Source organism: Macaca mulatta, chromosome 4 (genome assembly GCF_049350105.2).
Source record: "Macaca mulatta isolate MMU2019108-1 chromosome 4, T2T-MMU8v2.0, whole genome shotgun sequence".
Taxonomy (NCBI): domain Eukaryota; kingdom Metazoa; phylum Chordata; class Mammalia; order Primates; family Cercopithecidae; genus Macaca; species Macaca mulatta.
Genome location: NC_133409.1, coordinates 123,214,431 through 123,232,420, shown reverse-complemented (window position 1 = coordinate 123,232,420; position 17,990 = coordinate 123,214,431). Strand labels below are relative to the sequence as shown.

At 36.3% G+C, this 17,990-nt stretch overlaps 1 protein-coding gene across 1 annotated transcript in view; it reads right to left on the bottom strand.

Annotated features, from left to right (window-relative positions):
* The window catches only part of KHDRBS2 (KH RNA binding domain containing, signal transduction associated 2), a 583,766-nt gene extending 569,116 nt beyond the window's left edge, over positions 1-14,650 (bottom strand). Inside the window, exon 1 of the mRNA XM_015136629.3 lies at positions 14,338-14,650. Coding sequence (XP_014992115.1) covers positions 14,338-14,428 — 91 coding nt within the window. The 5' untranslated portion in view covers positions 14,429-14,650. The remainder of the gene's footprint in view (positions 1-14,337) is intronic.
* Positions 14,651-17,990: the final 3,340 nt, after the last annotated feature.

The window sequence follows — 17,990 nt, the reverse complement described above, 5'->3', positions numbered from 1 at the left end:
TAGTTTACAGTGAGCAAAAGAAACAATAGGCAGCCATCATTATCTTTTCAGTTTAGAACTAAGAGTGTACCCAATTTGCACATGAGGGAAAAAAGAGATATAGAAGTTAAAGTACCTCACTCAGAATAACATGGGTCTTTAATTCTAGGAAGAAACAGGGACTTAGGGAGTCTAGCTTCAGCATGTCAGCCACTACCCTCAAATGACTCTCTCATTCTACTGTACCCTTTTATAAATTAAATCACACAAAAATTGCTATTTTTCAGGTCAAAATGATGAAATATTATCAATTTCATACAGTTCAACATATTACTCCTAGCTCTCCTCCCCTGTGAAGTCAAAGTTCTTGGGCGAGTTCTCCTACCTTCTCTCATAGCCTCACTTTCTACTCATTCGTCAACTTGCAGAAATAAGGGGTTTTCTCCAACCCTTCTCTCAGTCTGTTCTTTGTTGCCAAATCCATTAAAGGCTCTTAATCCTTGTCTTACTTGATCTACTGCAACACTTGAAAATACTAAACAAATCCTTCATTCTTCAAATACCGTATTTATCCGATACTGAACTTACTTGGTCTTTCCGACCTACATTTTAGTAAAGTCCTTTGAGTCAACTTTGTAGATGAGTTTTCTATCTTTCCCTTAAATACTGATATTCCTCAGAGTTTTATCCTAAGTCTCCTTTCTATTGTACTTTATATGCTCTCTCAGGGTGATCTCTTCTACTCCAAAGGTCAATTATCACCTAGATGCTAGTAAAACTTAAACCATTACCTGCAGCACCATCTTTCTCCAGACCCAGCTCTCCACTTGCATCCCTTCAGTGTATATCCAACTGAATGCAGCACTAACCTTCTTTAATAAATATCTCAGTAACTGACACCGTCATTAACTAATTACCAACAAGCAACCCAGATGGCCAACTTGACCACTCTTTATTTCTCAGCCCCTCTATCCAACCCAACACTTTACATTTTACTTGCAATTTTTTTTTTTTTTTTTGAGATGGAGCCTCTGTCACCCAGGCTGGAGTGCAGTGGCACAATCTCAGCTCGCTATAACCTCCGTCTCCTGGGTTCAATCGATTCTCCTGCCTCAGTCTCCTCAGTGGCTGGGAATACAGGCATGCGCCACCACATCTGGCTAATTTTTGTATTTTTAGTAGAGATGGGGTTTCACCATATTGGTCAGGCTGGTCTTGAACTCCTGACCTCGTGATCTGCCCACTTCGGTCTCCCTAGATCTGTCTACTTTTCCCCATCTGTGATATCATTATTTGAATCCAGGCCACTGTAACTTCTCTCTTGAACTGTTGCTCTATCTACCTGATGTCCTGCCCATGTCTTGTACCTATCCAATCCAGTCTCCAGCAATGCAGCTACATTATACTTTAAATAAAACTCCATCACACTTGCCCTTTTTAAATACCTTTCAATGATTTACCATTACTTGTAGCATAAAGTCCAAAACTCTTAACATATTTTACAACGTACATGTGATAAGCCTCTACCACTCTCTAGACACACTCTTCTTCTTTTCCCTTTACTATGTCTCCAACGATGCTTAACTTCTACCTATTTGAATAAATATTCTCTTTCTTGTCAGATTTTAAAGATGTTGTTTACTATATGCATGTATAATTCTCTCCAATTTATAGCTGCTTCATCACTGAATTCTGGTCATATTCTACTTATTTGTAGAATCTCAACTAATACGCCCCCTCCTATGGAAGCCTTTCATCTCCGTACACTTGTTTAGGTGTCCTGCCCCAAATTCCTAAAGCATCATCTACTTCTCTTATCATTGTATGGTAGATTTTATGTAACTCCTGCCCCCTCCTCAAACTAAATGTAAATCTCTGTTAGTAAAGAGAAACACAAACAATAAGAACCAATTGGCCAAGTCTGCATCGCTTCTCTTTGATTCCTAATGTCTAACGTATGTTTAACAAACACAATATATACATATATCACTCATCAAATATATATATACACACACACATATATATTCCCATAAATCCCTTATTTGTTTTATATATATATATATATATAAAACACTCATTTTACTCAAAGGGAAACCATTTGGTTTATTGAAACTCATTCTAAATACTTATCACTTCATCTGACTTCATTAAACTGCTTTTAATTATCATAATGTTTTATTCTAACAGATTTTCCCTATGTGGCGATGACATAATATCCAGTCTTTCAGTAATTTTAGAAGACTAGCTTAATGCATAACCATCTATCATACTGAAGTCCATTCCAAAGTAATATCATATAATAAAATGCCATCTGCCTCAGCATACCAAATGTTCTTTCATCTTTACACAATTCCTTAAAGGCCCCATTTTCCACAAGGTTTTGGATGGATAAAAAAGCAGCTTCTACATTTGCCAGAAAAAAAAAAAACTTACACTGTCTGGAGACATAGATGATTCTTAATCCTATTTTACACTTACTAAAGCCTTTCCATTTATCATTTACAGGAGTAAACATCATGGTAAATGTGTTCTATTATTTAGTCATTCATCTACTGTTTGCATTTTATAGTATCATTTTATAAAATGAATGTACTGGTGGATGTAAATCAAGTTCCAGAAAAAAATTCCTCAAATTTCCCAGAGAAAATTATTTTAAAGGAAACAACAAGTTCTACAGTAACCTAGTTAGTCACTTTTCTAAAAGTTTATCAAAGCAAGATTTTGCTATTCCCTTAAACAAGTTATGTTCTTTAATACCGTTTACATTTCAATGTATAATGGCTGTTTTTTGACACTTTCACACTTTTATTGGACATTTGCCTAACCTCTGATTTATTGTTTTTTAAAAAATCCAAATTGATTGTGCTACCTTGTAATCTTCCTTTTTATCTTTTCCTATAAAATAGGGACAATATTACCTGTCTCTCAGAATATAAAGAATAAGAAGAGCTATTTATGACAAATCCACAACCAATATCATACTGAATGGGCAAAAACTGGAAGCATTCCCTTTGAAAACTGGCACAAGACAGGGATGCCCTCTCTCACCACTCCTATTCAACATAGTGTTGGAAGTTCTGAATGGGTAATCAGGCAGAAATAATAAATAATCAGAAAGAAATGAAGAGTATTCAATTAGGAAAAGAGGAAGTCAAATTGTCCCTGTTTGCAGATGACATGACTGTATATTTAGAATACCACATTGTCTCAGCCCAAAATCTCCTGAAGCTGATACGTGACTTCAGCAAAGTCTCAGGATACAAAATCAATGTGCAAAAATCACAAGCATTCTTATACACCAATAACACAGAGAGAACCAAATCGTGAGTGAACTCCCATTCACAATTGCTTCAAAGAGAATAAAATACCTAGGAATCCAACTTACAAGGGATGTGAAGGAGCTCTTCAAGGAGAACTACAAACCACTGCTCAGTGAAATAAAAGAGGACACAAACAATTGGAAGAACATCCCATGCTCATGGATAGGAAGAATCAATATTGTGAAAATGGCCATACTGCCCAAGGTAATTTATAGACTCAATGTCATCCCCATCAAGCTACCAATGACTTTCTTCAAAGAATTGGAAAAAAATACTTTAAAGTTCATATGGAACCAAAAAAGAGCACACATTGCCAAGACAATTCTAAGCCAAAAGAACAAAGCTGGAGGCATCACGCTACCTGACTTCAAACCACAAGGCTACTACAAGGCTACACTAACCAAAACAGCATAGTACTGGCACCAAAACAGAGATATAGACCAATGGAACAGAACAGAGCCCTCAGAAATAATATCACACATCTACAACCATCTGATCTTTGAAAAACCTGACAAAAACAAGAAATGGGGAAAGGATTCCCTATTTAATAAATGGTGCTGGGAAAACTGGCTAACCATATGTAGAAAGCTGAAACTGGATCCCTTCCTTACACCTTATACAAAAATTAATTCAAGATGGATTAAAGAGTTAAATATTAGACCTAAAACCGAAAAAAGCCTAGGCAATACCATTCAGGTCATAGGCATGGGCAAGGACTTCATGTCTAAAACACCAAAAGCAATGGCAACAAAAGTCAAAATTGACAAATGGGATCTAATTAAACTGAAGAGCTTCTGCACAGCAAAAGAAACTACCATCAGAGTGAACAGGCAACCTACAGAATGGGAAGAATTTTTTGCAATCTACTCATCTGACAAAGGGCTAATACCCAGAATCCACAAAGAATTCAAACAAATGTACAAGAAAAAAACAAACAACCCCATCAAAATGTGGGCAAAGGATATGAACAGACACTTCTCAAAAGAAGACATTTATGCAGCCAACAGACACATGAAAAAATGCTCATCATCACTGGTCATCAGAGAAATGCAAATCAAAACCACAATGAGATACCATCTCATACCAGTCAGAATGACGATCATTAAAAAGTCAGGAAACAACAGGTGCTGGAGAGGATGTGGAGAAATAAGAACACTGTTACAGTGTTGCTGGGACTGTAAACTAGTTCAACCACTGTGGAAGACAATGTGGCGATTCCTCAAGGATCTAGAACTACAAATACCAATTGACCCAGCCATCCCATAACTGGGTATATACCCAAAGGATTATAAATCATGCTGCTATAAAGACACATGCACACGTATCTTTCTTGCGGTACTATTCACAATAGCAAAGACTTGGAACCAACGCAAATGTTCATCAATGTTAGACTGGATTCAGAAAATGTGGCACATATACACCATGGAATACTATGTAGTCATAAAAAGGATGAGTTCGTGTCCTTTGTAGGGACATGGATGAAGCTGGAAACCATCATTCTCAGCAAACTACCATAAGGACAAAAAACCAAACACCGCATGTTCTCACTCATAGGTGGGAATTGAACGATGAGAACACTTGGACACAGGAAGGGGAACATCACACACCAGGGCCTATAGTGGGGTGGAGAGAAGGGGGAGGGATAGCATTAGGAGATATATCTAATGTAAATGACGAGTTAATGGGTGCAGCACACCAACATGGCACATGTATACATATGTAACAAAACTGCACGTTGTGCACATGTGCCCTAGAACTTAAAGTATAATAAAAAAATAAATAAAAAATAAAGACCTAAGCCACTGTGTATGTTCAATAAAAGCAGCCATTACTTGAGTCACCCCTTTCTTCTCCTCAAAATTCAACAAATTTCTTCTCATTCAGGCTCTTTATTTTGTTTGTATCACAGAAGCTCCCTCTCCTAAGTTGCAGTCAGGGCTTATCATTATCTAGCATACAATGCTATGAAACTGCTAAAAATATGCTCAACAGAAAACACACTTATTCTGGTTTTCTATAAGAAGAGTAAAATCTAATCTTTAATGTTTTAAAGGAAACAGACACTGATTGTGCCATTTCTGATAACAGTACAATAACACCAGTCAATCTGTTTCAAAGTTATTAAATTCTAATACCTCAAAACATGCAGATAACATTTAAATCAAGCCATATTGTTTTCTGCTTCTGATCAAATGTAAAATTTGCTCACTTCTAAATGTTAAACAAAACCCTGACCGCCTCAGGACACAAGAGAGGACCTACAGTTGTTCTTTTGTTTCTAGAAGAATTCAGCAAATACAAGCAGTTGTCTAAAAAATATGGGGAAAAGTGCCTCAGCAAACCACACAAAATTATCCATCACTTTTTGGGTCAAAAGAAGTCTGAAATGTTCCCTCTGCTCTGCTACCACATCACTAAACTCTCTACAAAGTAGTCAATACAAGTCATTCAGAAATGTAGGCTGTCTTGATGATCCTTAATTCAATTCTATAATAAGGTAAATTTCCCCATTTATAAATTTATTTGACTTTCATAAGCTATACTTATATTTTATGATATCATATAATAATTCATCCAATATTTGCACTCAGAAACATATTTTAGAAGTTAATGGCAACAACAACATTGATCTTCTAGATAAAATTTGCATACTAGCATCTGGCCTTCTTTCAAAGCCTAACATTGGGTCTCTATCATAGGAGACAATGTGGTGTAATGGTTACATGTACAATTTCTTTGCTGTGAGACTTGATATAAATTAATTTCTCTAAGCCCTAATTTTTCTAATTTGTAAAACTAACACTAATAACTACACAATAAGACTGGTGGGTAGATTACTTGTGGTAATGCATGCAAATCGTCTAGTACAGTGTCCGGCAAAGAGTAAACTCACAATAAATGTTGAGATAATAATGGTAATAATGATAAATCTCCCATTACCATAAACAACCGAAGTTATGACTTTCTCTGAATTCCTGTATCAGTGGTCTCTAAAATTTATGTAAAACCTATTGGACCTTCCATATACTTATTTATATCACGTGTGTGTGTCTGTGTATATATACACACATATATATGTATACATATATACATATATATAGATGTCTATATGTATACAGTTGAATCCCCTATAGATTATAAATCCCATAAAGTAAACATTTGATATTTCATTACTAATAGCACATATCATGTGCAGTTTTTACCAGCACACATTCAAGGGCATGTGTGATTGTGTAGTCAAATGAAGTAGAGCACTAGTCTGATGGAATTAATCTTCCAAACTATAGCTAAAATATAAAGTAAATAGCCTAATGCTTTTATGATTTTTTATTATCTCTCTATACCGCAAAATCTTTTTGGAATTACTGTTCATGAGTCAAATGGAGGATGCGCTAAAAATGACTTCTTTCCCCCAAAAAAGTTAAAACAATTGAGCAAGAGGATGCTTGGCCATGACCTCGCAAGTATTTGGCAAATAAAAGATGCACTCATTACAGAACTCTGCACTTGAGAAAATGAGGAAGTCATATAATATGGATATTTGCTAACATTAATGTAGAATATCAGCAATTAGTGGGTATTCTACCTTTAAACAATTTTCCAAATTATGTTTATTTTATTGGAATTCAGCATTTTATAGGTAATAGTATCAAATTTTGATCTATGGAATATATTAAATATTACACAGTTTATAGCTTTAAAAAAATCAAACTGGTGTCAGAATATAATTCCAATGAAGATATATTTCTTATAATATAGCCAAACCAAAAAGAAGGATCAAATTCGGTGTTCAAATAAGTGCATAAGGAAAGCCAATGATATTACAGTTATTTCCAAGGGTTTCTAAGAACTACCTCCAAACCTCACTTCCTCCCCTTCTACAGCTGCTGTGGGAACAAACAGCTTCACTATAGACTGTGTACATAAAGAGAAACCGAGAATAATGATCAGTTATGTTCCCACTCTCAGGTACCAGGCCATAAAAAGAACCTTAAAATGAGATAAATATAGAGAATATTACTGTGTCCATTATCCAGATGAATTTATCATGGTCATGTTCATTCTTATACAACTAGTTAATGAAATATTAATATTAATGTACAAGGCCTAATATTCATTCAAAAGATTTCATAAAGATATAAATTAAAACACATAAATGAATGGGGATGGGACATTACAGATAAACATAAGAAAAATTTTCTTTTCTAGAAAGTAGAGAAAAGGAGGCCAATTGTCTGAGTACCACAAGACTCGGGAATGACACTTTAATGGTTTTCCTAGATTTTCTTTGTGCCGCGTATGTGCCATATTGAGTGCTAGAAAAGCTGGCAACTCAGAAGTATTAAAAGCAAACACACACACAAAGCCTCAATCCAAACAACAAAGAAACAAATGGGCAGATTCTCAGAGACCTCACAGAGTAAAGCAGGACTTCCCCGTACTAACTTTCCAACTTCCTGCAAATGAATAATTTTTCAAAATTAACTTAGAAACAAATGGAAACTTTCAAAGTGGCCTCCTGAGGTTTTGCATTATGCAAATATGACTGAATTAGTATTATCATTCTAAATGACAGAATTACTGAAAACTTGTTTCTGGAGATACTTTCTAAATACAAAATAGGAGAAAAAGGAAGATATGAGGTCAACATCATTCAGTTAATAAACATTTATTGAGGCCTTCTACATATGAGGCTGAAGGCAGGCATTAAAAATTCAAAGACAGAAGTCATAGTCTGGCCTTCAAGCTTAGTGGGGAAGACAACCAAAACAGAATTGCATGTTGCAATGTAGAAATGGTGGATAGGTTGAAAATAAAACCAGAAGTGCACTTAATTTATAATGAATTAGATGAGAAGCCATTATGAAAGGGTTCCTAGAAGAAGGAATAGCAGTACTCAGTTTAATTGAATGAAGATAAATTATAATCATAGAGAGAAGCTAGAAAGGGCATTCTAAAGCGAGGTCCTAGCATGTGCAACACCTTAGACATAGGAGAGGACAGAGAGAAGGGCAAGTATTATCCACATGCAGAAGAGGTAGCAGAGGGGCCAACAGGAGACGGGTTCTGAAGTCTGATGGAGAAAAGCCCGTTTGGCCTCTACCTGGCACCACCACATACCAGGCACTGTGAAAAGTGCTGCTAATATAATGATGAAAAAGACTTAGTTCTGCTCAAGAACGGACAAAGAGGAGCTGTTTCACTAGTGAGAGAGACAGGCACAACCTGATCATTCTAAAATAACAGTTTGGACAGTGATCTAGAGGTGTTCATTATGGGAATGAGGGGAAGATATCTAGCTTTCTGTGAATAGGTATGGGAATGTCAAGGGAGTCTAGAGAGTGAACGATAAGCAGTTTGGTATACCTGAGAGAAATTAAGCAGAAAGGCTGAAGAGATGCTTCTGGAGAGGTAAGCAAGTTATAAGAACGTCAAGGGGTATGGACTACACCTTGCAGGCAATGGAAATTATTAAGAAGTGTGACATGGTGAGACTTTAGCCTTAAATGAAGTACTGTGACAGCATTCTGTGTGTTGGTGTGGGAAGGAGGGAAATGAAGGATGATGAGGGCAAGAAACGGTCAAAGAAGGAAGTAAAACCAGCAGAGTACAGTGCCTAGAAGACAAGGAAGGTAGAAAGAAATCAGAAGAAGGTCAATAGTGGAAAGTGCAGCCAAGAGACTTGATGACAGGTCAGAAAAATTTTATTTGATTTGGCAATTATGAGATTATTCTGTCACTAGGGTCATCAGTTTCAGGACAGTGATGAAGACAGAAGCCAAACTGAATAAATTTTAAAACGTAAATGAAGAAAGTGAGGCAGTTAGTATATACTAGTATTATCAGAAGTTTGAAGGAAACAACGAAGGATACATGTCAAGAGAGATCATTTTTTAATACTTGTGGCAAGTGAAAGAAGTATTCTATTTCTTCAAATTATTCAGATTGAATCATGTTGACAGCTGCTATAAAGAAAGAGTTGATTGGGAGAAAGAGTAGGAGATATTGAATAAAGGATTTAACTACAGAATGAGTCCAGAGATGAAGAGCATTTAGGTCAAGGATATGGGTGGCAAGTCAACCTTGAAGAAAAGAAACATTTGGTCTTCTGGAAATGAAAGACAGTGACGATGGCTATGGAAGTTTTTAGGTGGTAGGAGGTTAAGGAATAGCAGAAGAGATATATCCATTTCCTCCAATAAAAAGGATGATGAAATCACCTGCTGAGAGTGAAGAGAGTGAAGAATGTGTGGGTTTAAGGGGAAGTCTGAATAGGTCTGAAATTACTCTTCAAATAAATAGGATCAGGGCTAATCAAGCTCATGGTTAAAGACTAACAAGTGATCATTTACTAAACATGATATTTTTAAAACTCTAATCATTTTTCATAAGGTAATTTATTTCATAATTTGCTTTATGAATTTAAATTTAACTCAGCAGTAAAGTAAGGAAGTGTTTATTTTACTTATTTTCTCAAATTGAGGTGCATCATCTTACATTTGTTTAATTTCTGCTTATATTTTTGTTATACACATAAAAATTACTAGCCGGGCATGGTGGTTCACGCCTGTAATCCTAGCACTTTGGGAGGACGAGGCGGGAGAATCACAAAGTCAGGAATTTGAGACCAGCCTGGCTAACATGGTGAAATCCTGTCTCTACTAAAAATACAAAAATTTGCTGGGCGTAGTGGCATGCACCTGTAATCCCAGTTACTCGGGAGGCTGAGGCAGGAGAATTGCTTGAATCCAGGAGGCAGAGGTTGCAATGAGCCAAAATCGCACCACTGCACTCCAATCTAGGTGACAGGGCAAGGCTCTGTCTTGAAAATAAAATAAAATAAAATAAAATAAAATAAAATAAATTTTAAAAATACTGCTTATGTTATCACAGGCATCACAAGCAGAAGTTTGTTTGTTTATTTGTTTTTCCATCTTAAAAGAACTCTGCCTGGCAGGTATTACTTTTCCTCTTATACAGATGAAGAAACTGAGTATCAGAGAGGGGGGAAATGACACATCCTATATTTCCCAGTAGGTAGAAGTGTCAATGCTCACTCCTAAGTGTTTTTCTTGTCAAAGTACAAATTTTCCACTATATCATAAATTGTTTTAATTGAAGATCAAAGATAACTTGAATTTAATTTTTCGCCCATGTTTTTCTTTTATTTAAGAAACATAAGTAAGATTATCCCAAATCTATTGGGAGAAAAAGGTGATTACATTAATCAAAAGAAAAGTCACTTTAAAGAGTCACAGGAATACTATTTTTAACCAGAAGCTGCTTTAGACATGACACTAATAACTTTTCTTAATTTAAAAACATATGAAGCTTTATGAAAAATATTTAAGAAACACTATCTAACCAAAAAATGGTTCTTTTTGATAACCGAAATGTAGTTAACTCTCAGGTTTGCATTTGTGATAAGTATTAATCCCCGTTTCCTTAATATTTTAAGATCTCACTTATATCTGCAAAAATAAAGGCCAAGTCTAGATGGGAGGTCAAACTTTTCACTAAAGTTTGAAAATAGCACCTACAGTTTTTTGAAAACCATTCGAACTGCTGGGGTATTTGGCAGTGTTTGACATCGTCATATAATGCTTGCAAAGATTTCAGGCTAGGAAGTCTTCCCCAAACCGCTCTCAATTAGACAAAAATTTCTAATGCTCCTAAGAATATGGAATCACCGTAATTGAATATATAAATCCGAACAGATCTATGTCTGTCAGCAGACATAGAATATTTCCAGACAATATTCTCATGTATATATATTTTTGGCCTCAAACATTAATAGTAGTTCAATAGACTTAAGAACATCAATCTGTCCCCAATACCCAAAATAAAATATACACCTCAAATTACATTTTAGTGCCATAAATATATTATTAATCATTAAACTAGGAAAGAATGAAAAAAGTTTTGAAAATGTGCAGCCATTGATTTTTTGTTCCGAATATACAAATATCACTTCGTTGTATCCATCAGTAGTCTGAGACTTAATTAGAATTGCAAAAATATATATATATATATACATCACTTAGTCCAACTCCTTAATTTGAGAGACAAGGAAACTGGGCCCAGGGAAAGAAAGCTTACCCAGATTCAGTTGAGGTTAAAGTGGAATTCAAATCCAGGTATCTAGATTCACAGTTAAATGCACTTCCCAGAAGCAGAATAGATATAAATAACCTCATGTAATTTCATCTGGCAACCAAATTCAGACTCTGAGTAGAACTTTAAGGATAGTCCTGAGTTTGCTGTTTTATCATATTCAAAAGCACCTACCATAACAAGTGGATAACTAAACAACATTATAATCACAGGATGAACATTATTTTAATTATTTAAGCATACTAGAAACAAACTTCAAACTACATTATTCAAGATTTCTTCTGAGTAACAATCAATTGAAATCATTCTTACGGAAAACACACAGCAGAAACAAGTGAAATAAACTACAATGGACCCCCCAAAAACCCCAAATAAACATCCAACTAGTACTTTCAACCCCACAGCCTTCAATTCTACATGCATCATTGTCAATTGAGCACTGATTTGCATCTATCACCAATCAAAATGCAAAATAAATCATTGTGAAAGCTCATTGGTTTATATTACTGCCTTTATAGATATTAGCTTCCGGAAAATCATTCTGAAGAACTGAATCATCTGTATCATTTTTATTACTCATTCAGGCTTGACACTGTCTGCACAGTACTGACTGAAATGTACTTCAGTATGCACCTTCTCTCCAAATGAATATCTATGTCAGGTTTATTTATAGCCACTGCCTTCAATCAGTGCATTCTCAAGTATAAGAAATAAAATCACCTCAATGATACTCTTCTATAGACATCTGCAACTAAGTGTGGACATCTTGGCAACTGGCCTTTGGAAAGATAATGAAAGATCTATACCATAAAATATACATTAAGATCATTGAGATTCCAAGAACAATCATCTTACACTCTTTAATAAGCACATGTAAAGAGTCCCAAGTACTGAGGTAATCTAAAACTTATGCATCCTTTTGCATAACTCTTTATGTACTCCAAGATTATTATAACCTCCTCCACTCTCTTTTCCTTATGCTGATTTCTCTGAAATTTAGGTACCCTCTTTGTTTCTTACTTAGATGCTTTCCTCTATTCAGGAGCTTTTCCTTCTAATTCTTTACAAAAGCAGGGCATGCTTCCCCCTGCTGGGAAAAAATCAAATTACAAGGAACATCAGAACATGTTCCTAAGTATTATATCAAGAAATCAAGTTCCTAGGAAAGATAAAATGTTAAGGAACCAAGTGCATAGCCTTCTCTGACTGCTTTACCAGACAAAGAAATACTTATGCACTCTGTTAAGAGTTTCTTGTACGCATTTATTTAGCTTGACCGCCTTCAAGTACAATAACTCATATTAATGACTGATGAATTAATCTTTGAGCCACTTGTCTCAAATAGAACTCTAATTAGCGGGTCAGAGAGAACGATCAATTTGTAAGTGTTTTTTTCTTTCACTTTAAAGACATATTATCAGCTACATAAAGAAATTTCTGGAAAATACATTGAAGACTATTCAAAATATATTAAAGATACTGAAGACTGGTAAGACTTGCCTTTTAAATCATTTCAAACAATCTTAAACATCTATTAACTCATTATTTTGCTATTATTTTTATGTAGTTGTCTTTTTTGAGAAAGCAAAAAAGTGCATTTTTATTGACTTTACTTTTCCAGTTTAATTTCTATTTTTTTCATTCAGTAACCAAAGTAGTAGGCATAATTGTATTTCACCTTCCCACTTATCTATAAAACAAGCTTTTTCCCTGAAAACAGTTCAGTTATTTCACATGTTCCATGTTTTGACTATAAATCTTTTTCTAACTGTTTAGCATTTAAACATAAAAAAAAACCTTACACTTTATTGTTAACATAAATAACAATCCATCAATTAAAAATATAGCTAACACCGATTTAAATCATATATTGAGGAGCAGAATTTATTCTTCCTTGGTACAACTAAGTCTCAAAAAAATCTTTTAATACTGAGGAGCTGGGGTAGAGGAAGTTATCCCTTTTAGTTTTTTGCTGTATGTAAGTCCGTAACAACCTTAGCTACAAAACTGCACTGTAACCAATTTGATGATGAAGCAATTCATTATTAATGAAGCATTCATCTAAAAAAATCTGCAGCTGTTTTATAAAAGGCATGTGTAAATAACTACAGATATAGGTGTCTTGAGTATTTAGATGGCATTATTATAACATAAACGGAGTAATTTGGTTAATAAAGTTTGTGTGTCTTTTTTTTTTTTAACCTTTCAAAGCAATGCAAAAGACAAGACATATATGTTCCTCTGGGAACGAAATCTCCTTTAACATTACAGGTACACAAAAGAAAATGCACACTTGGTAAAACAGTTGATCAATTATAGAGCGTTCCCAGGGACCAGTATCTCGCAGAGTACCCAATCATCACACTTCAAATAAATGTATAAGCACTTTAGCCTCTACTTACTACATTAACATACATATAAGAACATGCACAGTTTAATGCATAGGTTAATTCTAACACTTTCCATAGGATAGACTTTGATTAAAGGGCATCAAACATCACTTCCTAAATGCAGTAAAAAATAAAAATAAAAATACTGATCTGTAGCCAAAAAGCTCTTAGAACACTACATTGATCACCATTGACTTCCAAACTGCTTTCCCCTCCCTCAGCGAAGTGAAAATGTCCCTGTAGACCGCGTTACACTTTACGGTTTCTCTATCAACGATCCTAACAGGTCACATCGCCACTGCCATTAGATCTCCGTAGCTTTGGTCTTCTCCAAATTAAGACGTGGAGAAGGAGCACTGCTGTCCGCCCCAAGAACGGGGTCTGTCCGCCCGAGCTCTGAGACGAGCATCTTCAGGGGGACAGTTTCTGCGAAGGCGGCGACAGGAGTCCCTCCCCAACTTCACTCCCCTAATCAAGCCAAGGGTAAAATAGGCAGCCGGCGGTTTGTGCCCATCGGTGGGGGCAAGTCCTACCTTCTGCCAAAAGGCGCGATGCATGCACAAAAGATGGATCCAGGCTATCTTTCTCTGCCATCAGCTCAGGCAAATATTTCTCCTCTTCCATAGCGCGGACTTCGGACTGTCCCCGGGCGAAGCGCGAGGTTCCGCTCGCTCGGACGCAGGGTCGTGGGGCAGCGCCTGGCTCCCGCGCTGCTCCTCCTCTGCGCGGCGAGGGGATCTCCGTGCGTCCTCACTGGCCCATGCACCCAGCACCTGCGACTCCCGCCGTCGGGCTGCGTGGCCCCGCGTCCACACCTGCCCGTCCCTTCCGTCGTCCCTCGCTCGCGCCGAGCCCGGGCTCACACCAGCGGCCTTAACTGGAGAGGCGGGAACAGGGCGCGGCCCACCTCCGCCAACCACTCATTGGTGGTGATGCCAGGAGAGGCGGGGCGCTGGCGAAGGCCGCGGGCCCTCATTGGGCCGTGGTGCACGTCGGGTCGCCTGACTGGCAGGAGGCAGCTGCAGAGGGGAGGGGAGCTCGGAAGATGCAAACGCTTTCTTCTTGCAGCCCAAGCCTTCCCTGGCTATTAGGCATGCCCAGTTCTGTGGAGCTCTCTGTGTCTTCAGCTAAGGTGCAGAGGAGAGGGCGGGAAAAGCGCAGGTTAAACAGAGAGGTCTGAGTCCAAGTGGACAGGGGAGATGGAGATGAGAAGTGAGCCGCTGAGAGGGTGGAAAAGCGCCAGCGAAAGTCTCAGGAAGGTAGATGGGACTTCACCTGCGTCCCTAAGGCACAGGTGTCTCCTTTCCCTCACACAGCTCAGACGCACTACAGTTGTGCAGGAATCAGCAGCGCACTGGGTCTGGAAATATAATGAAGACTGCATGTGATCGGCAGCTGGTATTTCCGATGACCTACATCTCAGATACGCAGTAGGATGTTCATTGATAAACAAATAAAGCGGCTCGGAGAAATATTGTGCAGAAACATTCTTCTGGTGTAGAATCATTGGGATATTGAATTAGTTATGGTAACCTATCTGTCCCTCCTTTCCCCAGACCCTATCTGTGGAAGGCAGGTTGGGAGGGGCTTAATTTAAAAACATATATATATATATATGATTCATTAGTCACAGTTTGTGAAGGAATTGGGAAGACATGTAGAAGAAGAGACTAGAACATAGGTAATCACGTTTGCTCTAATTCTCCCCTTTCTCCTCGTTGGATATGTGCCAGTCTCTTTCACCAGGTACTGTTGCTGAGCTACTTTGTATTATCCCACCTCTATTTAAAGGAAAGTTAAACCCTCATGATATCACCAACTGTGACCAAAAAAAAGCCCCATCCTTCTTTTACCAATGTGGCCATAAATGTAACTTGCATTCCTCAATCGCTAGGAAATAATCTTTCCCCAAGTCTTGGGTTCTCTTTTCATAAGCAGTCATTTCCTGATTCTTTCGCCATTACTTTTGATGTAGAAGAATGAGGGCCAACTTTTCTACAAATAAAATATGCTGAAATTTTTCCAACTTCTCTTACTGAATTTAAATATTTTCCTCTTTAATTAATTTTTAGATAAATTTAGGAGATTATCTTTTATTTATATAATGTTTAAATAATGTAACGTGCCTCACATCAATTATTTCAATATGTCCTCACAGAAGCACTCTGAAAGATGCCAGCCAAGTATTACTTTCTCTGTTTGTATAAATATGGGAACTGAGGCAAAACAGAGAACTTGTCTCATGTCTAGTGAATGCTGAAGTTGAGATTAAAATTCAATTCCATATTAGCACCATTTAGATCCAGATTATACTGCTTCAACCTACCTTTCTGTGTGTTAAATATTTAATTTATTTGTGCATGAGTGCATTCAATAAAAGTTTATTGGATACTGAAAAGAGTCTAGGGACAGTACTTAAAATTGGAGAAACATTGATGAACAAGATACACATTCATTCCTTGTCATCACAAAGATATTTTCTAATGAGAGAAGACAAATAAAACCAAGTACACAAGAGAAACGGTAATTGCTGGCTGCAATAAAGGTCAAGAAAGAACCAAGGAGTTAAGCAAGATACTACAAGGGAAGACATTAGTTTCTTTATTTTTGACTAGGGTAAACATACAATCTCGATAAGCAGCTGATATTTACGGTGAAAATTCATGAAAAAGATTGAACCAAGTGTGTGCAATGTGCAAAGAAAGGCATTCTAAGCACGGGAACTTGCCACTGAAAAAGCCCTGTGGTGGAAAGAACTGTGCTGACTTTTGGAATTGACTGGTTTCAATGTGACTACTGTAATATGGGAAAGAATGGAATCAATAAGAGTGGGGGATTGATGTGTACAAACATCCAGGATTCGATGAATGAAAATTATTTGGATTTTATTCTAAGTGTAATAGGGGACTATAAAGTATTGGTGTCTTTCTGGATGTTCTTCTTAATCTCTTTCTGATTTTTACGTTACTTTCAAAGAAGCTATTATTTAGAAATGAGTATATATACAAAAAGTTCTTGCTATTTTATCGGTGTGCAGAATGTTTAGTAGTTGATGGGTCATGCATCCTGCACCTGGTCTGCAACAGGGATATAAAGGGAAAATATGCTTCAAACTTCAAAGAGGTGGCTACGATTTGCTATTGTAGTCAAGGATGAATACGATGCCAATCACAGCCAGAAAACTGTAAATATTTTCAAATAAATGTAAATTAGAACAAAATATTTTACAATAATTACAATAACATTTTGCATATCAAGAGATTAGAAGCATATAGTGAGGATAGGGATGTGCAGAAACCCAGTTTCATGAATGAAGATGGTGTAGGAAATCTTATAATGTCCAGCAACAACAATTACTTTATTATTCAAAGCCATCTTTTCTATGATTACAGGATTAATAAGATACCACAGAGAGCTGTCCAAGTGCTGACTTTATTATATAACGTCTTCAAGTCATTATAAATATAGTCACGTTATTTTTCTCTAGTTAATATCAAAACTAAAGATTTATTATTTGTAGTTCCTCAGGTAATCCCTCATCAAATACCTAAAATGCATTCTAACAAAGCAATGTATTTATGTAACCTAAAAAATCAAAAGAAAATAAACTCTAACCTAATCTTTAGAAAAGTCTGTGTACTTAGTACATGATGGATATTGTAAAATAAAGATATATAAATATATTGACCCTTAAAAATCAATGTGCTTCAGAATTAACTCACAAAATATTGCCCATTTTTAAACAGAATATGACTAAATAAAGGTAAACACCAAGGGCCCTACATATACACTCATCCAGCATCAGATCCACGTGTTTTCAATAGATGGCTCTGTGTTACTACATGTTTTCCATTTATTTCACATGCAAATTTTTTATAGGTACAACATTATCTTTTAATATTCTCAGAGAAACCTTGAAAATGCAAACATTTTATAAACATGAATGTAAGCAGAAAAACTTTAAAAAATGATTGTTGAATATAGAATATTTTGTGTTTACCCTTGAATAAATTATAACTGAATTGATTTGCCTAACTTAAGTAAACACGACTTCTAGCCCCAAAACACTTTTAATGGAGTTCTAGTAATTTTAACATTATTTTTAAAATGGAATTATTATAGAAAATTTTGCCCCAACCAAATTTGGTTTTGGAGGATGAATAAGTCATGCACCATAGAATAAGTT